Source organism: Miniopterus schreibersii (genome assembly GCF_964146895.1).
Source record: "Miniopterus schreibersii genome assembly, chromosome: 4".
Lineage (NCBI taxonomy): Eukaryota > Metazoa > Chordata > Mammalia > Chiroptera > Miniopteridae > Miniopterus > Miniopterus schreibersii.
In genome coordinates, this window is record NC_138105.1 from 84,150,819 (window position 1) to 84,176,244 (window position 25,426).

The following is a 25,426-nucleotide window of genomic DNA, read 5'->3' on the forward strand; positions in this document are numbered from 1 at the left end:
GCAAAATCGGGTCTGTTCTCCCACCTTTTAGTGGAGGAAAGGTGAGCTTTCCTTCCCAGGATCATCATCTACCCGGTGGGACTCTGACTGGGGCCGTGAGTGGGCCCATTGGTCATGCTCAGAACACTTAAGTCCTTAGCTTGGACCATATGTTGGTCCTGAGGGTCAAGGCTCCATCTTAGTAGGTTTAAGTCTTTATGATTTAATCCCCGGAGCCCTCACCTTTTTCATCTGTAAAATAAGGGTGGTGGCCACATCACAGGTGTGAGGAGAGAGCAGGACAACACTGTGAAGTTGCTTCAGAAACTGTAAAGTGCTATGACTGGTATTGATGGCCACTCTACAACCCACACTATTTCCTCGAACCCTGTGCAGGTTATCTCCATGGAAGCCCCTGTCCAGGAGGGTCTGTGGAGTTCCAGTTTACACCGGAATGACCAGCATCCAGAGGTAACTGCAAGAAGCCTGAATGCTCTCCCTGGATCCCTGCAAAATGACTCATGTAATTGCTGTGCGCGGATCCTTCAGCGCGGCGCACACCCACACATGCTGACGCTCTGGTCTCCGTGGGCTGCAGGGAAGCGGGAAGGCCCGGTTTCAATGCCTAGGACTGAAGGACCACCAGGTCCACCTGTAAGAGCAGACAGGGACCGCCAAGCGTCCCAGGCAAGGGCCCTGCCAATCATCCCAGACCCTCCCCATTGTCTTCCAGTCATTCCTCCCATCAGGGAGGGAAAGCGTTTCTCTCCTTTAAAGCTCCTAGGAGGGATTTCTAGGGTCTTCCCCTCAGGAATTAGTTGTAGGAATAATTGGGCCAGTGGAGTGCAGGAGATAAATCCAGCACAGCCCGAGCCTGAGCGCGCCTAGGAAAAGTGACCTAGATCAAGCAGCGGGTGGATGGAGGACTGTTGCGGGGACCCCCTGCCACCTACTGACTTCCAGCTGAACCCACATTCCCGGGAGCATCTGCCAGGCTGGGGGCTGGGGGAGGGGGCAGAAAGCTGAGGCAGGCAGGCAGGCGGGGGCGGGGGAAGGGGACAGTGGCTCTGCCCCTTTCGGGACCAAGCTCCGTGCATGGCCCTCCCTCACCCACCCTGCCGCCTGGCACCCCGAGAGCAGGATCAGGTGAGGACGGGGGGCGGGGAGCGACAGGGGGAGGAGGGCAGCTGTGGCGGGTCTGAGCACACAGCTTGCAGCCTGTGCGAGTGTGAGGGGGAGCGCGAGGGAGAGCGAGGGAGAGGGAGCGGAGCGGGAGCGGGCGGGAGAGGCGGGCTGCGCGGAGAGGGAGGCGCGGCGCGGCGAGCAGGGAGCGAGCGCTCGGCGGGCATGAGGACGGCTTCCCCCCGCCGGGCTCAGTTCATCCGGCCGCCGCTCGGCGTTAACGCTGCAGTTTAGGGGCTCGGATTCCCAGGGAAACGCACACGCGGCAGGAGGAAGGGAGGCAGGAAGGGAGGCAGGCAGCGAGCAGGGAAGGAACTGCGGGGGCAAAGAGCAGGCGGAGCGGAGCGCGGAGTGAAGGGAGGGGAAGCGCCAAATCTATGACTGGACCTGGGCTTCCTTCTCGCCAATGCAAAAAGGAATATGCAGCACATCTTCGCCTTCTTCTGCACCGGGTTCCTAGGCGCGGCAGTAGGTGCCAATTTCCCCAGCAACATCCAGATCGGTGAGTGAGAGCGGCAGCCCGGGAGGGACTCTCTGGGGTCTGGCCAGGATTTTTTTTTTTGGGGGGGGGGTCTATGTCCCCCCACCCCCACTACGGACTGTGCTTGGCTGTTGAGAGCGCTGCTGCGGTGGTGGGAGAAAGACTTGGGCCACGGCCTGGGGAGGGGGCTTCTCCCGAGCAGACTGGAGCAGAGGGGCAGTGTGCACGCACGCATGCAACACAGGTCCACACACACCACTCGCACTCCAGGCGTGAGCATGTGAAATGGAGGCACGGATGTTCCGGAGGAAGAAAAATCATCAGGCTTTAGCGCGGAAAGACATGGTGGGTGTTCAGGGAGTTAACTCCACTGCTTGGTAGATGGTGCCTGATTTCACTTACTTATATAAATACCTGTGGTGTATTTATGTGTGTGACAGTGTATTAAATAGGCACACAGACACTTAACTGAGAGTGGTGGTGATGTCTCAGCTGGAGGAGGTCCCTTTAAAGAGACCCTCTATAATAAGAAGTGAGGGGTGCTGGGTTTATTGCAGTCATTGAAATAATGCCAAAAGCCCCCCCCCCCAAGCCAGGGGGGCTCTCTTCCTGCTCTGGACTCTTCTAGCTGCCTGCTCTCTGCTGTCTGCCTGCCATGCCGGGCTGGTGGTCCCCACTCCTGGCATCCTGGAACTTTCCTCTGCCCCTTCGGTTGTCCCCTCCTCTTGGATTTTCCTGGCACAGACACTGTCTCCCTCTTACACACACACACACACACATTTACACAAGTCCCTCTCCTCTCCTCTGAGCTTTCCCCGGCCCCCGGCTCCATCCTCTGAACTCGGAGGTTTGCACATGCTGCCTGCCTGTTCGTTCCCCATTTCCCCTGCCTGACTGTCATGCTTCTAAAAAGACCCCCACCCTCCCTGCATTTATGGGGCAGCCAACGGACATGGTGGAAGCAAAACAAACAGGAGCAGTTACACCAATAACAACGCGTGTCCACAGGGCTCCGGGGAGTCGGTGTGACCGGCATCTCAGGGCTGTTTGTGACCGGGAACCAAGCAAGCTGCTTTGCTTGGAGGCATCTGGGTTGGTTTGAGTTCTATTTCCTGCCCCCTGACAGGGACCTCGCTCCACTAGGGAAAGTTCCCATCGCTGGTCGCTTGTGTTCTTTGTGCGAGTGTGTTTGTGGGGGGATGTGGTGCGGGTGGTATTTTCTCGGGCACGCATGTGCTGCAGTATCAGTCACTTCTGGCCTCTCCAGCAGACTGGCTCTGACTCCGAGGGTGGCTGGAATAGCCATGGAGTAACTTGTTTTGTTTCCTGACACCTGTTAAGCTACATTCTGAAGCCTGTCTGTGTACGTGTGTTGGTGTCTTACACGCAAAACAAAACTTCCTGCCTCGGGAGGCACTTCCCTGCAGCCCAGCCTGTAGCTGCCTGCCTCCCCACCCCCTTTCATTCATTGCAAGGGGGGGAGGAAGGGAACTGGGAAGTGTTTGGGGTGTGGTCACCTGTGGGGGGAAGGGGGAGCAACAGAATCCAGAAGGAATTTTTTGTTTTTGCTCTTTAAAATGGAAGCCTATGAACATGCATAAATCACTTGCTCTTAGGTGTAGCATTGCTTATGTTGACACTTGTGCATTGCCCATACCTTGCTGATTGGAAATACTTGTCTTGAGATACGGGTACTGCTTTGTCTAAGTGTATTTGTGTATTTTGCCATGGGATAGACGCATGGGGGTGTACACGATATGTTTGCTCATGTCCCTCTGCGGAGTTTTCATCATATTTAGCTCCCACTTGCCTGTTCAACTGATATAGCCATTGTTTCACTTTCAAATAAAGGACCGAAACATTACATTGTAGAACAAATGCAGAAAATACCACTGCCAGCAGGTAGTACTCGATTAGCCTTGAACGATCTCTAAGAAAAGCCTCACAGTCCATTTATTGGTTTTGAAAAACCAACACATACTCATTGTATGAGAAGTTAGCAGTGCTCGATGTTGGGACTGTTATTCCTCTGAGATCTGAGATAAATGTCTGTGTAAACATTCCTTACAGCGCGGCCTCTGGAAACAGCTCATGTTAACTCACAGGAAGGTATTTAAATTCATTTATGTGCCTGCAGTAAATACAAAGGTAAACCATGCACTCTTGTTTCTTGGAACTGGAGCCCCAACAGGCACCTCTGTTGCTCCCTTTCCTAGAACAGAACATGCATATCGTCTGGACACTAAGTCTCTGGTCTTTGAAGCCCAAGGTCCTACCACGCAAGTACACACCCTTATGTAACAAGTCATCCCGAGGGAGCTGGGATCATGAGTGTGAAAGAAGCAGCAAGACACTGTTTGCATAAAATCAAGTTTTCAGAGGAAAAGAATAGTAACCCTTAGAGGTGGTAGGACAGTTAAATTGCACACAGGTCTTGGCAGATCCAAGGCCAAAAGTGTCTGGCCAAATGGTGGTAGTGCTGGGGAAGCCCACAGGGCCCGAGGGTTAGGATGCACTGTGCCACACTCATTAGCACTACTGCTGGAAGGCTCTGTGGTGAGAAATGGGCTCGAAAGAGGAAAAGTTAGACACAGTGAGGGCTTACGTGCACGCAAGAGCATAGGCCGCCTCGGTGGTTGTCACAAGAGAGGAAGAAGAGAAATGTCACAATTCTCCTGTTTTCTCTGACCTGAGCTGAGCTGAGGGGTGAGCAATCCAATGTCTGGACAGAGTGATGGGTGTATTAGAGGCTCTTGTTCCATAAAAGCTCATCTACAGAAGTTTCAGCCTCAGCATCCAGTTGCCTCTATCTGAACTCTCACCCCCCCCACAAAAGGCTACAATGAGTGACTGTGGCATGGGGAGAAGTAAAGGGTCCTTCTGGGGAGGAATCAAGCCTGTCTCCAGCCTCGATACAATGTTGCATTTTCTTTCCTCACAGGGGGATTATTTCCAAACCAGCAGTCACAGGAACATGCCGCTTTTAGATTTGCTTTGTCGCAACTCACAGAGCCCCCGAAGCTCCTCCCCCAGATTGATATTGTGAACATCAGCGACAGCTTTGAGATGACCTATAGATGTAAGTAATTGCTTCTATTTCTGAGATTTCTTTCTGCGATCGACCAATGAGAGGAGGGCCTGTGGGTAGGTGGTGGTGTTGCAAAAATGACTTGAGTTGCCATTTGTCTTCATAAAAGAAAGCCCTCCAAGAAAAATGTCCAGGGCCTTTTGCGTGATTCCATCAGTTGGCATTTTATGCTCCTGCAATGCTTCTTAGAACGGGCTCACTTTTTCACTGTCAGCTAACTTTAAATGCCACCACGATGGGGACTCGGACTGACTGCATCTCTTCTACCTTGCAGAGGTTTTCTGGTTTAGCTGAAAGCATTTCTTACTTAGGAAACTTCTGAGAGACATAGAATTAAAGAGTCTGACTTGGAGAATGTGGTTTAAAATGCTTAAGCCTTTTCCTGTCCACAAGCTAAAAGGAGAAAATGTCCCTGTAGCTTGATAAACAAAAGGATATATGAGAAGTTGAAGCTCTGGTTTCCCATTTTGGGAAATGACCAATAATTACTTAAAAATCAGTGCCCTGATGATTTCCAACGTGCTTTGAAGTGATCGATTGCTTAAGACACATTGTAGGGCGGACTTTGAGCATAATACAGAACAGAGGTGACCTCAGGAAGGGGAAGGGGGAGATAAATTTCTGACATCTGAACGGAATGCATTATAAATGTGGGCAACAAACACTACCCTGAGTCTTTCTGACAACTAGGACTGAAGAGGAAAGTGTGGTCGCATGATTGCTGTTTTATGACAGATAAAAGCATAAAAATTAATCAGTGGAGACACTCCCTCCAGGGATTAAGCTCATGTAGGATATTATGGCATGGAAGTGGGAGCTGAATGGGCAAGGGCTATTTAAGATTTGAAACTGGGTTGAATTGGCACCACAGGTTTTGTGTGCCACTGTGGACTCAGTGACTTCTGCCAAGCTGTGGATGTTAGAAGTCACAGACCGTATTTCCTTCATCTCTTTCCCTCATTTCCTCATGGTGGGCTCTCCATGATTTAAACTAAACATGCTTTGAAGGCTCAAAATGAGAATTCAGAATTCTCCCTATCCCTAAGACCACTTGTAAGGTAATGTAGATACTAATTCCAAGAATTGTAATTATACCAGATTCCATTTATTGTGGACTTACTGGATTTCAGGAACTAAAAGTATTTTATAGACAATTGTAATAACACTCATTGCCATGTATTGAGCATCTACTATGGCCTATGCAGTACACTAGTTGCTTTTCCTGTATTAGCTCATTTAATCCTCATAGGAGCCCCGCAGAGCACTGTTGTCTTATAGAGATGAAGTGGCTAAAGCTGCAACAGGTTATATAATGTGCCCAAGACACTCAGGAAGTAAATGGTGGTCTAGTGACCTAAGGTCCATGTTCCTGGGTGATAGATAAATGAATTCCATGGTAAACTGATCAATTTTACTGAGATTACACAAGAGGCAAAAGGGAGTTTTCTGGGCCTTGCAAGGCTGTGGCCTGATAAAGCACCTAAAAAGAAAACCTTATAGTTCCTCAAGTTGCAGCTTTGATTTTGCACAGGAGTGACCCATTGAATAAATGAAATAGCAGTTCTTCATGTTAGTGGTATAGAGACTGAAAACCTTGTCTGTGGTGTTACTTGCTACCCTTAAAAAGGAGCTGACGTTTAGTTGTTGAGTTGTAATTCTGTCAAACCATCTCCCTGGATAGCTAGAACAATCTCCAGCAGGTTATCAGATAACCTCCCATTTCTTTTTATATGGTTTAGAGTAGGGTATTTGGATAGATTTGGGTGTGGGGATCAATGTATCTAAAACCACCTGAGATCATGTATAATCCTTTGCATTTATAGGAATATGCTAGTTCATGTCCTGAGGAGAGGCCCCATAGCTTTTGTTATACTCTCAAAAGGGTCCATTACTCAAGAAGGACTACTTGTTTAGGAAATCAAGAATAAATGGCTGGCACTCATACTGCTGAGAACTGTCTACAGCAGAGCTTGTGGGAAAGAGATGTTAACTGCTGTCCTAGTGTCAAGATGTTGACTGACAGGACAAGATAATAAAAGACAAAATAGGAGGAAATGTTCTGAGGCAAAAGGTGGTGCTTCTGTACTGTTATCTTAGCAACCTAAGACTTGATCTCTAGTAGGGCTATTGGCCATTTATTGGCGAGATTGAAATATGATACAGGTAATATTATCCATTGTGTTTAGTGAGCCTGGAATGAATGGACCTGGGTTCTTGAATTTGATTCCTGCCATATACCAGTGCACAGGTTTCTGTGAATTTGGTTATCCTTTAAATGTTTCTTAAATCTATGAGCTGAAATGGATATTAGAAAAGACCCTTGCTCTCAGGTAGCTTACAGTCCACGGGGGACACTGCTGCTGAGGGGGTTGTCTGAGGAGCAATAATGTTATTTTGTGCTTAGGTCTTTAGTTTCTTCTCTTTAGCTCCAAGATCAGAGAAGGTACTGGACAATTTGGGTGGTAATAGTGGCCCTGAAATTCCCCACCTGCCTGGAAGATTCTCTGTTAACTTTCACATGAGGCTGGGAACTGTCTGGGGCTATGTTCATGTTGTCAGTTGGTCTGTGAAAACTGTACATCTGTCCCAATTTGAATTGACTAAAAAAGTGTCAAAGGGAGGAAAGAGGTTTTAGGGAGAACGCCTTCATTAATCACTTATGGGAAAACAAATAAAGCATCTTATTCAGATTTAATATCAGGTGCTTTTTTGAAATCTGGACCAGTAGTTACCTAAAATTAACTGCCCCGGGCCTACCTTCAGAAAATAATTGAATCTTTGTAGTTTCATAATTTTTGCTGTCATTTGATGTTTTCGTATGCATTTTGCTATTCATTATCCCTCCACCAGAGGGTGGAGAAGGGAAGGGAGAAGTGTCAGGAGATGTGTTAGCAACAGGGATTAAAAAGAAAGAGTGGCTGCCACGGGGCAGGGGGTGCGGAAGAGAGGGAAGAGCAGGGCTGCTGATGCCACTGGCCAAGATGAGAGCCTCGTGTCTTCGATTCAGTCTTTCCCACTGTCCTTGTGGGCCTTCATGAAGGGATAAAGCCATTGAATCCGCAACCCAAATGCCTGGGATCTCTTCTGAGTACTCTGCAGGGGCAGGCACTGATCCTTCAGCTTATCCTGGTGCCTTTATGGTAAAGTATAAGTAAAGGGACAGATGAGCCACTAATTGGGCTTTCTATTAGCAGTCTGAGGAACAATTTCATTGACGCAACTTAATTCCTACCTTTTCACCATTTATCCATCCATCCATTCAGCAAATACATGCAAAATGCCGACTTCGTGCCAAGCACTGTGCCAGGTGCTCGGAGTATATTGGCCAACGAAGACGACAGGGCCTCTTTCCTTGCAGGGGTTACATGTCAGCCCAGAGGTCCTCAAACTTTAGTGCACATACTGTTCACCCAGGCAGCTTATTTAAAGCAAGATTCAGAAGCGGACTCTAGACTTTCTGAATCAGAATATTCAAGAACTGGCCCTAGGGGGATTCTGCAGTAGTTAGTATGAGCATCAAACTTTGAGAAAGAAACTCTTTAATCTAAAAAGTCTTCTATTCCCTTAGCAAGCATTTCTGAACCTTTAACGAAGCCCAGGCATGGTGTTAAGCGCTAGAAATGCAGACAAAAGGAAGGCATGTTCCCTGCCCTGGGGACCTTACTCCCTGTAAGGCTTACTGTCCTGTAGGGAGAAAATTAAAATATAATGCTGTATGTGTTAGAGCAGTGATTTGTGGGGAGTGTTAGAGTTGTCTTGGGGAATAGGGCTGGCTTCTCAGAGAATAGTGGTTGAACTGAGTTTCAATGATAAATAGAAATTTCCAGGAGGACAAGGTGAGGGGGCTGGAAAGGAACGAGGTCAGTGTGTTCCAGGCAGAAGGAATGGCATGTGCAAAGGTAAAGAAGACACTTTACCTGTTTCCCCTGCTCTAACCTCCCATGGCACTTCGTGCTGGGCCCCCACTTCCATTTATTGATTACTGAGAAGGGGTCACCAAATGGCCATCCCTAATCCAGTTTTAGTACAGTGTTTTAGAATCATGGAATTTCACATCAAAATGTGGGTATCTTTGCTCTCTTTGAAATTTCAAAAGATCTAGCAACACAACCCTGGGTATCTGTAGCCCCTCTGCTAGGGTGGAGCAGGGAGTCTCCTGTCTAGATGGCTTCCTTGCCAGCCAGCCCACTACTCACTTTCCATTACCTGCCTGGCTCCTGAAAGCATTGATTTCTTAAGCCCCAGTTGATTTGGCCTGCAATGGTGCCTGTGCTGTGTGTTTATAGGTCAACTCTACCATCAGAATATGAACTGCTGTCCAAAAAGACCACGTAAATCTATTATGCTTGGTGTTGCTGAGAACACGTCACAAGGCTGTGCCCCTAACACAAAGGCACAGCTGTCTCCAGGAGTCAGGGAATCACACAGCACAAAGATGCTGAGAGCCTGAGTGGCAATCAGGTGAGGGGTCGTGTGCCTAATTAGAGTGGGTCCCCTTCTGTGTGGACCCACTTAGGAAACCCAAGGGCATTCTAACAACACTTCAGGCATTGACAACAGACAAATGCCCTCTCAGCTTTTGCCTGAGCACCCCTTGTCATTTTCAGAGTTGTAAACTGACAGTCCACAGACTCGTTTTGTTTGACCTGCACAGTGCTTTTCAAAATGTGGCATAAAAATCTAGATTTCTGGCTTCTTTGAAAAAACAAACCAAACAAAAAACGTAGGACCTCAGACAACCCTGGACCCACATTCCTGCTCAGCTTCTATTGTGTAGAGCTAAGAAGCACTGCCCTCGTTACGTGTAAGGCATTAACTCTGAGGTTCACCAAAGTCCTCACCACTCCCTATTGTACATATGGCCAGGGTACAAAAAATGATGTTGCTTGTCCAGGCCCGTAAGCAGGCCAGTGTGTTTATACACCTGATGTATACCCTTCAGCATCTACCACTTCATTGTTTCATTCTAATAGTATCTATTTTTCACTCTGTAACAAATCGTTGAGGACACAAAAGATGTGTAAAACTCCTGCTGTCAAAAAACTAGGTTGTATATAGTAATGCAGAACTATATAGGAGGGCTGGCGGTGTGATAAACGAGGCCTATTTTGAAGACCCACTATGTGCCAGGTACTTCACATATATTGTCTTATTTAAGTTTTATAACAAAATTGAAAGGTTATCACCCCCATTTCATAGATGACACTGCTGAGAAAGATCAAGTGTCTTCTCTGTACTATTCAATGAATAAGACCCTAAGCTAGTATTTGAAGCCAGCCTCGGGGTTTCCTAAATTCAATGAGCTTTCACTCTTTCAAGATATATGACTACATGGACATGAAGAAGTGCGAAATGGGAGCAAAAGGGCCCCACGCAAGAGCCACAGTAAAGTTTATGATTCGGGATTAGGAGCTAAGACTCCGAGACAGAAGCTATGTGGCTGTGGATCTGGAAGACTGCTTGGGGGGGGGGGGGGGAAGAGCAGGCTCTGAGGGGCGGAGCAGGTTTTGGCAGTAAAGTGAGCGGAAGGTATTTTGAAAAATCACAATATTTCTTCTTCCCTCCTCTCAGCCTCCCCAGCACGTTTGTTTCGGGAAGGTGGAGTGCTCAGTTGGTCTCCTGCATCTACACTATGTGCTCAGATGTCTTCATTTCTCTGCTTGGTGTCACAGTCCGATTGTGCCTCCTCCCTTTTTACCTGTGCCCTCACCTTGAGACATGCAGGCTTCAGCATGTGTCTGTGGCTGACTCTTGGTACTTATTATAATATTGATGATCATAAGCTTTTTTGTGTGTGCAGAAAAGTGGGTGTGAACATGGCTTCCTCTACCTGCTTGGAAGGCTTCTGAGATGGGAGAGATCACTGCTTTCCTCTCAGATGCTCCAGATAAAGCACAGAACATTGGGGAGCCATTAAGGCTCCTGCGCTTACTCGTTCATTCAAAGCATCTCTGTCATTGCCGCTCGGGAGCATATACACCGTCCCTGCCCCTTCCAGACCCCTGCAGACAGCACGCACTGATTACAGAATCCTTTCCCACTGAATCTCCACATGGCATTCCAGGCAGCGACTACAAATCACAAATTAGACAGTTAAAGTTGATGCAAGAGATAAAACCCATGTGCCTTTATAAGGAACTGAGGAAAATAAACCCCTTAAGGGGTTCAGGTTCTTACAGAGGAAATAGACACACACCCCAAAAAAACTGATATAACAGAGCTCCTCTCTCTCTCTCTCTCTCTCTCTCTCTCTCTCTCTCTCACACACACACACACACATACACACACACACACACAGAGGAAGGAAGGAAAACTTCCAGATGGAGGAATCAGACCAGGTTTCATAAAACAAAGACATATGAATTGAATTTAGAAAGGCAGGTGGGGGGTGGTGGGGGGTGAGAGGGTCAATGGGGGGAAAAAGGGAGACATCTGTAGTACTTTCAACAATAAAGATAAATTTAAAAAAAGAAAGGCAGGTAGGATGTAGACTGGAAAATAGACACATACACACACACACACACACACCTCAAGTTTGATGCTGTGAAGAGTATTTTGGATTGAGATTTAAAGACATGGGTTCAAATACTGGCTGATGTTCCTAAAATCACTCCTATGTAACATTGGAGAAGCACCTCCCCGTACCACCCAATGCTAATTTATAAAATGAAACTCATATGCTCTCTAAGAACCCTTCCAGGGCTGTATTTCTCTGGGGAGAGTGCATGGAAAACTCCAGGGATAAACAATTAAGAGAAGGGGCTCTGGTACCAGCCTTTGGTTGGAGGGAGGGTCACCTAAGGAAAGCTCTGAACAATGCCCCCAACCCCACCAGGTGGCACATTTTACAAATACAGGGCTATTAACCCTACCATGGGCCTCAGGTGCATTCATTCAATATTCACCAAATACTTTATTTATGGAATGCTTTTTATTGTGAACAAAAATAGAAAACAGCCCTGTGCTCCTGGAGCTTACTGGCTAGTGAGGGATGCTATTAGTCATATAATTGTACAAATGAGTGTATCATTATAGATTGTGACGAAGATGTGAGAAAGAAAGGGGGGGCCATGATTCAATGAAAGCATATTACAAAGGAACTAGCTCTGGGCCGAGGAATGAGTAGGTGTTTGATCTGAGAACTGAAGGCTTTTGGTGATGTGGTGCTGGGAACAGGAGGAGTATTCTAGAAGCTTCCTGGGCAGAGGCCTGGTGTGGGGGAGGGGAGAATGCATGGGGTGGCCTGTGGGGCAGGAGAGGGTGACATGGGCCAGGCCTGGTGGGTCTTCTTATGCATTTTGATCTTTAGACCAAGAGCTGTGACAAACCCACTGAAGGGTTGTAAGCATAGAAGTGCCGTGTTGAGATTTCTGTTTTCTCCCAGGGATCCGACGATTCAGAGAACTTAGACACTTTCGCGTTCCCTGAAGACTTTTTGCTAATGGAGCAGTGGCCTTTGCTCCTTGCTCCTTTACTCCTGTTGTGAGTTTGGGATGGAGTCCTGCAGATGGGCAGAGGGATGGGGAAGTGTAGTCCTAGCTCTTATGATACTTCTATATTATGTCTTGCTTACCTGTACCTTCCCCATAACAGCTATTACACTTAGTCCTGGGTTTTCCTTACCTGTACTCTCTTTTTTTTTTTAGCTGATTTTTTAGACAGAGAGGGAGGGAGAGAGATACATCGATGTGAGAAGCTAACAACAATCGGCTGCCTCCTGCATGCCCCCTATAGGGGATGAAGCCTGCAACCTGGGCATGTGTCCTGACCGGGAATCGAACTGGTGACCTCTCAGTGCACGGGGTGATGCCCAACCAACTGAGCCACAGTGGCCTGGACCCTTGTCTTATTTGTCCGACTGGACTAAGCAACAGTACGGCCTCAGTTTCTTTAGCCTCTCATCACAGTCTCCACAGAATAGTGTGCGGAGGTGGTGCTAGTTGAATGAAGAAATGAATGAATGAGTGAATGAATGCAGAGCCGTATGTTATGTAACATCAGTGTCAGTGACGAGAATAAGCCTTGCTGTTGGCGGGGTACTGGTTTGATTTCACGAGTTCTGAGAGTTCCAGCAGGCTGTGCTGTAAGTTCCTATGGAAGGCTATTACAACCCCGTTTCTGGAAAGTGATGGGGTGCGAACCAATCATAAGTCAAATCAAAAGCTCATTCCAGCTCCTCTGGGCTATTGTCAGTAAGGGTCCTAAGTAAGGCAAAGATTCCATTTCCTAAACAGAGGATTTTCTGGTTCAAGGCCTAGCTGTGCCATTGCTGATGTACATGGCTTGTGCCAGTCATTCCTCCTTTTGGAAACTATATTTCTTTCAAATTAAAGTAATATTTATATCAACAACATGTGGTTATTATGAGAAGGAGGAAATGAAAGTTAATTTCTAATCAACTTTCCACTCAATGCAATGCCACGATGTAGGTACTGTTAGTAGCCTATTTTCACAGCTGCGGAAACTGAGCTCTCAGGGGGAGAGGGGGCCGCAGTGTGTTTCTGGATCCATTATTAGACATCTGCGGGCTGGGAGGACTTTCTTTCCTCCATTGACTGCTGTGCCTGCCTGCTCCCTCATGGGTCCTGCAGTTTCTCTCCCTTGGAGGCAGCCCTTCTCCTCCTCAGGTGTCACCGCTCACTGCTTTTGTCACACAGCCCTCGGCACTGTCAGATGGCCTGCGCTGCTCTGTACCAGCTGCAGTGAAGGTGTGCAGGGCACTGAGGTCACTGGAAATCTTTCCACCCCCTTCGGTGTCTCACAGCTTGCTGTCCAGAGCTCGGGAGGCCAAGGTCATGGGAAGTCCAGATCTCAGAGGATGCAGGGGAATTGGGGTTGAGGCCACTGGAGGCTAATGAAACTGACACCCTACGGTGAAGCCTGTCTCCGCGTGTTCATTACGTAGAATCGCTGGGATGGAAATGAACTTCCTGAGAATAGTTTTTATTTTGTGTACAAAAGTGATATGTGTTGATATGTGTATTATAGAAACCCATGGAGGCACAGACACCAAACAAAATAAAATCTGTGTAATTACAGTACTAAGGATAAACTTCCCATCTTTTTTCTGAACATATCAACTTAGAAATTAAGAATAGATTTATATTACTGTCTTAAAGATGATTTTTCTACTTAGTATAACACATGTTAAGTTGAATACTACAATTCATTTTAATGGCTTCCTGTAAGCCCGTTGTACATATGTACCCTCGTTTATTTAATCTGCCTCCTTTTATTAAATATCTAGTTTACTACCAAAATTTTTCTTACAAATAATTCTATGATGATAATCCCAATAAAATTTAATCATTTGTATCTATTATTCTGGTTTTAAGAGCATTCTAGCCCAGTAGGACAATTTCCAATGAGATTAGGTAGAAATGATTAGTGTATACAGACACTGAAATAATTCATTCGATGCCAGCTTTGGCATTGACTTGCTGTATGACCTTGAGAAATCTTTGTGCCCAGTTGCTTTTCCAGATGCATACTATGGATGGTAATACCAGATTCCTAGGGGTATTAGAACAGACAAATGCCATGACTTATATGAAAGAGCTTTGAAAAATTAGAAGTGCTAGGCAAATGCAGGGTAATGTGATTAACTAGGCTTCTTATCTATTAGCTTACATGCACCGTAAGTAACAATGTGACTAATTAATCGTTAGTATTTTCCTATGAGGGTGGTCATTATCTATGAATGGATCTATTTTGTGGATGAGAAAAATTGAAATCTTAAGGAGGCGGAGTTTACCCTGGGCCCAGTATGCAGCCACGCTACATCTGAAAGCACTCCTTTCACCTGTGATTCAGTCCACGGGATCTGAAGAAACATGTGGGCAGACAGTGTCTTTGGCTTCAGAAATCATTGCTTATAGGGACGAGGGGACAATCCCATTTAGGCAGTGAACAGTAAGGACTCTTGGTGGCACGTGATAGAAACCCAACTAACTGGATAGTTTTTACTTCAGGTGCAGCTAGATTCAGGAGCTTGAAAGATGTCAAGACTGAGATACACCCTTTAGATTTTCAGGTTCAGATTTTCTCTAAACGGGCTTACCTCTCAGGCATATACGTGTCATATGTCAGATCCCACATGTCAGATGCCAGCACAGCCCAGCCTTCATTTTCCCATCTCAGTGTCTAATGGAAAAGGAACTTCTCTTTTCCCATCAGTTCCACATTCTCGGCCTGACGTTACTGAATAAAAATCAGGACACATGCTCATTTACGAACATGTAACAATGACCAGGATAACGTCATCTTTTGGTTGTTCTCGGCCTAGTCACATGACCATTCTTAGAGCTGGGAGTTGTGGCAAGGACCAAATGGACTGCTGGTTTCCATTAGCCTCCCAGAACCCCATGGACATGGGGGGAAGAGCAGTTCCCCCAAAAGAAATCAGAATGCTCTTACCAAAAATTATAGATTAAATGCTCAGTAGGCAAAAAAAAAATACATATATTCTCTCATGCAATCTCTTCAGAAGGGAAAATTCAGAGAGGCTGGAGCTAGACTGAAGGTCAACATGCTAAAGCAGAGAAGAGCCACCAATGAGCGAGGAGCATACAAGGGATTCTGGTGGTAAGGGAAGATCAGAGGTCAATGCAGGCAAAAGTTTTGAAATCCAGGTCGACTGATAAGTGAGTCAAAGCTGCTGAGGGGTTCTTAAATCATCTCTGCCCAGCCAGGAGCAAACCTGTGTTTCTGGAACAGTTTTAGGAAGTGTTGTCCACCCACATGATGTGGCAGGGGGTGGTCCCTTCAGGCCACCCTTCCACAGAATGTTGGGGCCACTCACACTAAGATACCTGGTTATCCTCAGAAACCTATGCTCTCTCCCAGTGACCAAGACATTTCCTGCTCTGTTCAGACACTCAAGCTATTGTGCACAAACTCTTAAATAGTCCCAGTGGGACTCTTGGCTGTAAATCTGAAAATCCCACACCACCAGATGGTAGGTTCTTCTAATTGGTCCCATCACTTCTAGCTTTTTGGGGTGTTTTTTTTTTGCAGGAATGAAGCCTTCCCTATGCTTTAATCAGGGTTGGGGGTGGGGGCGGTGGTGCAGAGAGAGCCAGGATTACAGGCAGAGACCCTAAGTGAATCCCTATCCAAGGAGAACATGGTAGGATGGTTCTTTCACACTAAGTCATGGATTCACAGTGGACTGAAATTCCAAAACTGATACTGATGAGACATACAGTCATAATAACTAGAACATGGTTTTGCTAGAAAGGTCAACTGATCCAGGGAGGGCATTCATCTATTCATAGATATCAATGGAGTATTGTGGTAGTTTATGATTTGGTAATTACTCATCTCTTCCCCAAACTCCTTGGAAAGATTCTATCTCCCAGCTCCAATAATGTTATGTTTGGCCATGTGACTTGCTTCGGCAATTGGAATATTATACGCATGTTTAAAGCGGAGACCATGAGAAGAACATGTCCCAAAGAGCCTGCTGGTCTCAGATGGAGGAGGTACCATAGTCAGCCCACAGACTAAAGTCTGAATCAGAGATGTCCCAGCTGACCTGCAGACCTGTGAACATGACAATAAATGCTCACTGTTATATACCCCTGAATTTTGGAATAGTCTGTTACGCAGCAACGCTTGACCATTACAATCAACTACTGTATGTTCCACATTTTGCTAAGCATCAAGGAAACACTGAGGTCCTGGTCTCCATAGATCATATATTCAATAGGAAAATAGACAACAAATATGTTTATAAGTAAAAAAAATAGAGATTATTACTAGGGTCATAAAAAATATGATATGGTGATGAATCCCATGGTAGAAGAGAATACTGACTTTAAATTAAGTGGTCAAGGAAGGCCTCTCTTAGTGGATGACTTTTGAGCTCAAATATGAAAGTTGAAAAGAAGACAGACGAGAGTAAAATCCCCTGAGGAATGTGAAAAGCCAGCACATGGGCAAGTTAGACTGAGACTCTTATTCTAGTCAGGGGAGAATGAGGGGCCCTAAAAAGTTCCTTGCAAATTGGTCACTCAGTTATCCTAGGGCAGATGCTGGCTTCTCTGCACCATGTTGTCTGTACAAGTCAAGGGCTGACAAAGATGCATTTGCTGCCAAGGCATTTCAGCCACAGGACGTGGAAGCCACTGAGCAGGGCAGAGGCAGAGAGTAAGGTCTCCTAGGGCACTGCTAACAGAGCGGGGATGGAACTGGCTGCCCTTCCTGTCTTGGCTCCAGAGTAGTCAAGAGTTGTTGCTGCTGCTTCTAGGGATGGCAGAAGGGGTGCGTGCATGTGTGTGTGTGTGTGTGTGTGTGTTTACATATATTTCTCTCTTTTTTTCCACAGAGGAGGAAAATGAACTGAATGGTTTCTAGATCCCCTTCCACATCTGCGATTCTGAAATTTAAATTATGTGCAAAGGAAATGTTAAATCGAATAACTTCATCACTGTGCCAAACTCCATTTGTTAATTGAGGTGGTTAATTAGGGCAGAGTCTCTCTCGAGCAAGCAGGATAAGCTCCAGCCATCCCTAACCTTTCTGGTGAAGTTTATGGCAGTGTCACAGCTGCAAGAAAGGGCATATGACCTCTAATGCAAGGCCTCCACGTCATCTGTGCTCCAGACACTGAACGCAGGAGTGTTGGGATATGCAAAGCTCATGAGGGTCCATGTGGAGTCTAGAATTCAGGTAGCTTATTCGCTTTGGGAAAATTACTTAATTTAACCTGCTTTTACTACCTTTTCTTCCTTACTCCAAGACCATTCTGAGTACCGTAAAATATAGTTTCTACTCTGACTATTCTAATGAACGAATTCCTTTAGGGTTACAATGGATTTCTCATCAGCAAATCTAGCTGTATTGTGTTTTTGTTTCTTGTAGCTTAAGGCCTGTGAGAATCTTCATACCTCTCCCTAAGAGCCCTTAGCTTTGTGAGGCTCTATTTTCCCCACCATCACCACTGGGGCCTCTATGACCACACCTGCTCCTTTGCCCCCAACGTCTACCCTTTCACCAAGGCGGGGCCTCTGCCTTTTGGGTTCAACACATCAAAAATAGAACTTGGCATCTTTCCTGCTGAGTATGTTGTTCTTCCCTCCCTCTATTTCCGCTGAGTCGCTCAGGCTCAATAAATCAGTGTCTGGTTTGACTGCTCACATTCTGTCAACCTCTCCGCCCAATACATGTAATGTGCTGATTTCACCACCACAGTGATTCTTGAATCTGCCCCATTTTTCTTTCTTTCCACTAGATTATGGCTTTAGCCTTCTGACTTGTCTCTCCATGCTATAACCCACTTGCCACTCAGCAGGTAGATCAATTTCTTGATCATGAAACTTCTCTGTCTTTAAAATTTTTTCACTGGTTCCCCATTTTGTTTTAGGCACCAACTTAGCCCAGAATACGAGTTTCTCAATAATCAGGTCTCATTCTGCCTGCCTTTTGAGACTTATCTAACCCTGTACACACATTGTGCCAGCTGACGCAGGCTACCCAGTGTTGCCACAGGCGCCTCTCAGCCTCTCACCGCTTTGCTTTTGTTCCTGCTTCTGCTTCCACCTGGCATTGTCCTCACCACCAGCTGCTCACACTTCATTCATGTACTCAGTCAGTTAGCATTTACTGGCCACCCACTCTATTAAACCCCAGGGATGTAGCAACAAGATCCCTGCACTCTCAGGATCTATATTCTGATGAACAAATAAATAAATATAATGGTTTCAAATAGTTGTTAAATGCTACAAATATAACCAAATAGAGTCATGGAAGAGAGAGTAAGCTAGAGAGTTGCTTTAAATGGGTGGTCAGGGTAGGCTTCTCAGAAGAGGTGATATTTCACCTGAGCCTTGTTATGACCAACAGAACGTTCTGCAAAGATGGGAGACATTCTGTATCTGTGCTGTCTCAGATGATAGCCATTAGTGACGTGTGCCTATTGGGGATTTGAAATGTGGCTAGTGTGACTAAGGAACTCTTTAATTTTATTCTATTTTAATTAATTTTAATTTAAATAGTCACTTGTGGCTAATGGTTACCATATGAGAGCGCATAGATCTAGGCTTCAGAACTTTTCGGACAAAAAGAATAGTAATGTAAAAGCTTTAAAATTAGAGTGAGCTTATGTATTCAAGGAATGCAAAGAAGGCTAGTGGGGCTAATGCCTACTGAACAAAGGAGTTAGGAAACGTATTTTTTGGCCTCAATAAGGAATTGAGATTGATTTTAAATACAATAAAAAGTACTAATGGAGTTTAAGAGTGGGTAATCCGATTTATAATTTTTAAGATCACTATATTTCCTCTATGGAGAAGAGGAAAGTGATTGACATGAAAACAGTGTGTATCAGTCAGTTATTGCTGCATAACAAATAACATCAGAATCTTAATGGCTTATACAAAAACTTTGTTTTTCTTTTCATAATCATGATCTGCAGATTAACTATGATTCACCTATTCTAGTCTGGATTAGACTGGACTCCAGGAGAGTTTAGGTCTGCCCCATGCATCTTTGTATTAGGAGTGAGGGTAAAGAGACAGCAGTTACAGAAAAACCTGTGATTCTCACAGAGGATCACAGAAACACAAGGGGCTGAGCCTTGTCATGCAAGTATATATAAAGCCTCTTCTTGGCCATATCTTGTAACAAATTTAACACTCATGGAGCAGAGACATAAACCCTGCCTTCCAAGAGAGATTAAACAGTCACATGGCAACGGACATAAACATGTACTTTTATATCAGTAACCCAATGCACCACAAAGGGGACTCAGGGAAAGCAGCTAAGAGACTCCTCCAAAAGTCTACAAGATAGATGATGGTAGCTTGGACCATGGTGGTAGCAGAAGAGATACAAGAGGTATATTTGTAATATATTTTCAAGGTGGTAACAACAAGACTCAGTGATAGACTGAATGTATGGGGATAAAGAAACCAGACCTACTTTCTAAAGTGCTTCTCAGACATTAGCACTGTTCTATGAAACTTTTATATTTCTTCAATTATAACTAATCTCTCCTTCCTTTATTTGACTAGCTCCCTTTCTTGTACTGCTTTTATTGGTCCTTTTGACTTCATACCTTTTGTATGTTGGAAAAGGTCATATCTACTGTCAAAAACCTGAAATCTTTGAGGATGGGCAACAAGATTATTTGTATTTGCAACCCAAATGCTTAGGACAGATATTCAATAAATATTTCCAAGGTAGCATCATGATTAACAGCAAGGACTTCGGAGACACTTTCCTCATTTCGAATCCTGTGTAAACTCTGCAAGTGATTTAACCTTTCAAAGCCTTGGTTTCTTACTTTGTAAAGTGGCCATAATAACACGTTCCCCTCAGAGCTGCTGTGAGGGTTGAAGGAGATAACGGGGAAAGTGCTTAGTGTAGCATAGCAAAGGGCCTGGCATGGTAAGTGCCCGACAAATGGGAGTGATTATTGTTTGTTCAATTTAATTGTTTGTGATGACAAGCTTCTTTGGAAATGCCCTCCAGAGTGTTCATCAGAAAATCCAGCGTTCTTGTTGAAATGAGGGGCATGGAGGGGGGAAAAACGCTCTGGGTGGGATTTTGTAATTTAGTTCGAAAATATCTAGATTGAAAGCTCCTTTGATCTGAAAATGACAGCAACAACAAATCCCCCAGATACAGCCACTTTGCTGCTTGTTTCCTTTTACCATCTGCCAAGATGATGCCTTTTAGTTCCCCCGGTTCTACTTGGAGTCAGCTGCCTGAAAATAATGAAATAAAGTATCATTTAAATCCGGTCCTGTACTTATTTGGCGATGAGAAGACAAAACGCTTTAGATATATAGCTGGTTGCTGCTGGAGTGAAATATAGGGCAATGCTGAAGAAAACGTTTGAGGAAGGAACAGCTCCGGGAAAGTGAATTTGTGGATAAAACAGAGGATTAGTAAGAACCCGACTCCTTTTCAATATGTGCAATTGCGAGAGTTTCTGAAACATTCTCTTCCTCTTTACAGCCTCAGTAAGATGACTGTGTTGATCCGAGTTTAATGTTGCCTTGATCACAAGTATCCCACAGGTCCAGGGGGCATTGTGAATGTGGCTGTCCAGGCTTGTATGTGAGAGGGGGGAACAGAAGAAGAGGTCATGAAGAGGCAGACAGTTAACTTGGTGATTTGGAAGATCTGGATGGAGTTCCAGGGAGCCCTGGAAGATACGTTTGAGGAAGTGGGTTGGATTCAGACTAGGGAAGGCTTTAAAGGCCAGGAGAGGTATTTCGGGGGCAGAATAATGATGTTTCCTAGTTGGGATTCGAAAAGTCCTCTTTGTACATGACTAAAGATTGTTTTATTTAGCAGCTACTAGAATAATCCTCTACCAGAATAAAGTTACCTGATGTCAGATGACAGTGAAAATCTACATTTCCTACATGAAGATTTAGTTTTTAAAGGGCTTTAGAAATCCATCTGGTCTGTGCTTCCCATTAGAACTCTGATGCTCTGAGCCTGCTGACACTTTCCCTTGGAGGCTGGGGTGATGCAGGAAGGCTGTGTGGTCATAAACTCAGTAATGCTGGATTGAATAGAGTAGGGAGATTCTATTTCACCATTCTGAAAGTCCTTTAATATGCTAATATGTTTGTTCTCAGAGGAGGGTAGAGTATTATTTTCCCAATGTAATAGTTCCTCTTTTTACTGAATTACCTATTAATACCAGTGGGACTCAATGCCTAGTCTGATCATCTGTTTTACATCCAGTGAAACTAAGGCCCAGGGAGCATAAAGGGTGCTGTCCGCGGTGAGCTAGTCACCAGGTCATAATTCTAACACAGGGCTTCTGACCACCAAGCAAGACTTCAATCCACTCTTCCTGGCTCCCTATCAGCTTTTGGAACCGGTCCCTCAAACTATTTTACCCAGAACAAAGAATGGCCAGTGATGTTAGAAAGAACCAGCAGACTCTGGGGAAGCAATTGCCCAACCGGCCCCGGCCAGCCCTGCCACCATGCTCCCTCCTCTCTTCCCTGCAAAGCCAGTTCTGGGCAGCCCATGCTTAGATTCCCAGGAATAATAACACCAGTCCCTGAACTGATCCTCAGTGAGGCGAGCTGAAATACATTATTTTTAATATGACATGTAAAGTTAATATCAAAAATAAAAGAGGCAGGTTGCACAGCAAGGCTGAGGAGACATGACATACAGTAGGGACGGTGGCAAGACGGGGTGTGGGGAGTCTGCAGTGGCTTTGAGGCAGCACCATGCGTTCTGCTCCAGGTCTTTATCTGTCAGAACCAAACTTATTCTTACAGATGTTATAAAGAAATCTGGTGACTAGGCCCACTCTCCCTCAGGTAGCTGGACTAGAACTTCGCAGGAGGTTACAGGAACAGTGGTGCCTCACTTACAGAGCAGATGGGCCAGAAGCTGGAAAGCACTTCCACTGAGGAATGGTGGGAGGCCCTAAGAAGCAAAGTCTTGGACTGAGTATGATTCAGTCTCCATCCCCAAACATATAAACAGTCATTTTTGGAAAAGGATTTTATATATTTTCTGTGGCTTAGGGGGCTAAACAAATACCAATGAATGAGAGATGTGGCTTGACAGATCTTGGCTCAACATGGCAGAGCCCATTCTAAGAGTGTGGACTGGCCAACAGTGGAGAGAGTTTCCTTTACCTGGCTCAGGGCACCTCTCAGTCAGCATGACTAGCAGGAGACCTGGTGCCTTTACAGAAGTACCTTTTACCCTCACCCAGATCACCTGGTTGGCCTGCGACACACTGTTAGAAAGTCTCCGCTGCTTTCAAACGTGCCCTCTCCAGTATCCCTGAGCAACAAAGGTGCATCTTTCTGAGCATAACTCTAATTCCATGAACTGGTACTATGGACTGAGTTGAATCCCCCCAAAATCCATATGTTGATTTCTGAACCCTCTATTGGATGGTATTTGGAGATGGTGTCATTGGAAGAAAATTAGGTTTAGATGAGGTAGGTCATAAGGGTGGGGCCTTCACGGAGGGATGAGTGCACTTATAAGAAGAGATACCACAGAGCTTACACTTTCTCTCTCCCTCTCTCCCTTTCTCTCTCTCTTTACACACACACACACGGAAGGTCATATGAGCACACAGTAAAATGGTAGCCATCTGCAAGCCAGCATGAAGGCTCTCACCAGAACCCAATCATGCTGGTATCCTGATCTCAGACTTCTACCCTTCAGAACCATGAGAAAATTAATTTCTGTTGTTTCTGCCATCCAGGCCATGGTGTTTTGTAATGGAAGCCTAAGCTGACTAATACAACTGGTAACAGAGGTGTTTGCGCCATGATAAGTGAAAATACTTAGATGGTGGATAGGAGGCAAACAGAAGTTACGCAAAAGGGTAGGGGGGTGAATTTGGGAATTAGGGGGAGTCCTGTAGACTAGAACTAGGATTTGACAGTTCTGCTGAGCTGGGCCCTGTGTCCAAACTCCTCTCACTTCATTTCACTAGACCAAGAAAATAGGCACATCTGTTATCTGCAAATATTCTGAATTCCCCACCAGTGCAGATCCCTGGGAAAGCCTAACACAGGCAGAAGAGTGGAGGAGACACACAGGATATTTGGTGTTTCTCAAGAGGATGGCTGATCCCTTTTCTGATACCCTCTACCTTGGTCTCTTCATTTGTCCCTAGTCAGTGAGCCGCAGTATGGTCCAGACAAAAGACAGAAAGAGGATAATTATAAGGCTTGAGCCTTAGTTGTGTCACTGATTAGCCATGTGATCTTGGGCAATCAGGGATCCCCTCTTCACTTCACTTCCCCTCCACGATCCTGGTTACTCTCACAGCCTCAGTTTCCCCATTCATCCCTATTTAACAGAAACCATAAAGAGTAGCGACTATGAACCCAGCCATGGTGTCAAACATCCATGAATTCAACATCTGCCACTTCTCACCTGTGAAACCTTCGACAGAATTATGTAATAGCTCAAGTTTCAGCTCTATAGCTGTCAGACGGGGTTGGTGACAGCCCTTATCCATACTCGTGGAATGCTGAGCACAGGCCCGAGGTGCCTAATAAATCCCAGCTGTATCTTCATCACACTGCTGAGCAACTTGCAACTACCCCCCAGCACCTGCCAGAACTCACCTCTGCCTCAGCTCTGCTGGCCTAAGAAACTCCTGGCCACCCTTTAAGACCGAAATGATAGCCCGCTGACCTCAGAGGCGGCCTTCCTGCTGCGCGGGCAGCGAGGCAACGCTCCCGAGGGAGCCGCACTGGGCCTTGTCAGCCATTCCTGCTCATGACCCTCCGGGCGGAGATGAATTTCTTACAAGACTCTTCCACACTGGATCTCACCTCTCCCCAGAGCCAAGGTCAATGTCTTTTTCCAACCAGTTTGAATCAAGTTAACATGCCTTTCATTAGGCATTAAGTATTTGAGGGACGGCCGCTGGATGGGTGAACCGTTGAATAGATAAATAGCCTTCCATCACGTGTACTTCTGAAGCATAAACATGTAACCATCTCCTTTCATTTTCCATCAGTTTAATAACTATTTATGAACATTTAAGTGTACGACCCACACTTGGAGTCTCAGAGTTAAAAGAAATGTCTACCATTTATGTGAACCAATCACACGGACCTCACTTGATTCTCACAGCGCCCCTTGGGGGAAAGAGAGCAGAGAGTGATCTGACTTTACCAATATAGCAAACAGAGGGCTGGAAATGTTCAACATCCCAAGGGTCACCCAGCATCCAGCAGTGTACAAAGACCGGGAGTTGAGTCCTCTGTACACTGCTGACTTGCCGTGTGACCTTGACTCAGGCACTTCCCTTCTCTGGGGTTCAGACTGGTCTCTGGGGTCCCTTTCCCTCTGAAATGATGTGAGCCGGAGAGCCTGTCAGCTGGGAAAACAACAAGCCCGGCTGCTTCCAGCTCCCCCTCTGAGAGGGGAGACTGAGTGTGTGCTGGGGACATATCAAAGCGCTGGGCGACATGGGGCAGTGTCATGATGAGGCTGATGGGTCCTCCTTGAACTGGTGTCTCAGCGTTCCCATGCCAACTGAGGGAAGAAAAGAAAAACTCAAAAACAAAAAGCAAACACAGAAGCAAAGCATGAGCTATGCCTAATAGAAAATATTCTGCTGATGGCAACATTCATTACCATATTACAGGGAAAGAATTAATAGAAACCTTAGCTTGGCTGTGATGGCTGGGTCTTGGGCTGGTGAAAAAGGAAAGGAGATTGGGTGGGAGAGATGCGGGGCTGGGAGGGAAGCAGACTCTGGGGTCAGTTTCCCTTATTTGCAACATCCATCAAAGAATATGTTGTCCTTAGCAACCCCAGGAAACCAAAGAGGCCCGGAAGATGCCTTCTGCTTTTTCCATGGTTCTGCCACTCCCACCAGCACCAGGAGGCCCAAACCAACAAGACAGCTCTCTCTTAATAGTCAACTGAATTTGTTTTCAGTTTCCTGCCAGCATCCCAGATCCCCTGAGTGCCCTCATGGCTTTATTTTGTCATCCACTGCCTGCTGACAGGCCACTCTGCTAATGACCCCCCGGAGGGCTGGCTTCCCCCTTGCCTTGCAGGGAGCAGGACATCTGGGCTTCTGGGATAGTAGCCATCAGTGCTGGGCCACAGAGCCTCAGAAATCAGGGTAGGGACCCTGGAGGAGCCTGCTAAAGGGCCCTGGGCCCTAAGAAGGGAGGGATTGAATGGAGTAAGAGGGACAGGGGTGAGCTGTGAGCAGATGGGAA

The 25,426-nt window shown here is 45.9% G+C and overlaps 1 protein-coding gene across 6 annotated transcripts in view; it reads left to right on the plus strand.

Moving 5' to 3' along the window:
• The first annotated feature begins 1,104 nt into the window (after window positions 1-1,104).
• GRIA1 (glutamate ionotropic receptor AMPA type subunit 1) overlaps window positions 1,105-25,426 on the plus strand; it is a 266,749-nt gene continuing 242,427 nt past the window's right edge. For 2 of the 6 annotated variants that reach the window (XM_081137498.1, XM_081137497.1), the window contains exons 1-2: window positions 1,270-1,663; window positions 4,584-4,721. In XM_081137498.1, the coding sequence (XP_080993624.1) occupies window positions 1,582-1,663; window positions 4,584-4,721 (220 nt within the window). In that variant the 5' untranslated portion in view covers window positions 1,270-1,581. Of the gene's footprint in view, window positions 1,126-1,262; window positions 1,664-4,583; window positions 4,722-25,426 lie in introns of those variants that run through there. The other 4 variants (XM_081137496.1, XM_081137495.1, XM_081137494.1 and 1 more) reach the window with 3 other exon arrangements.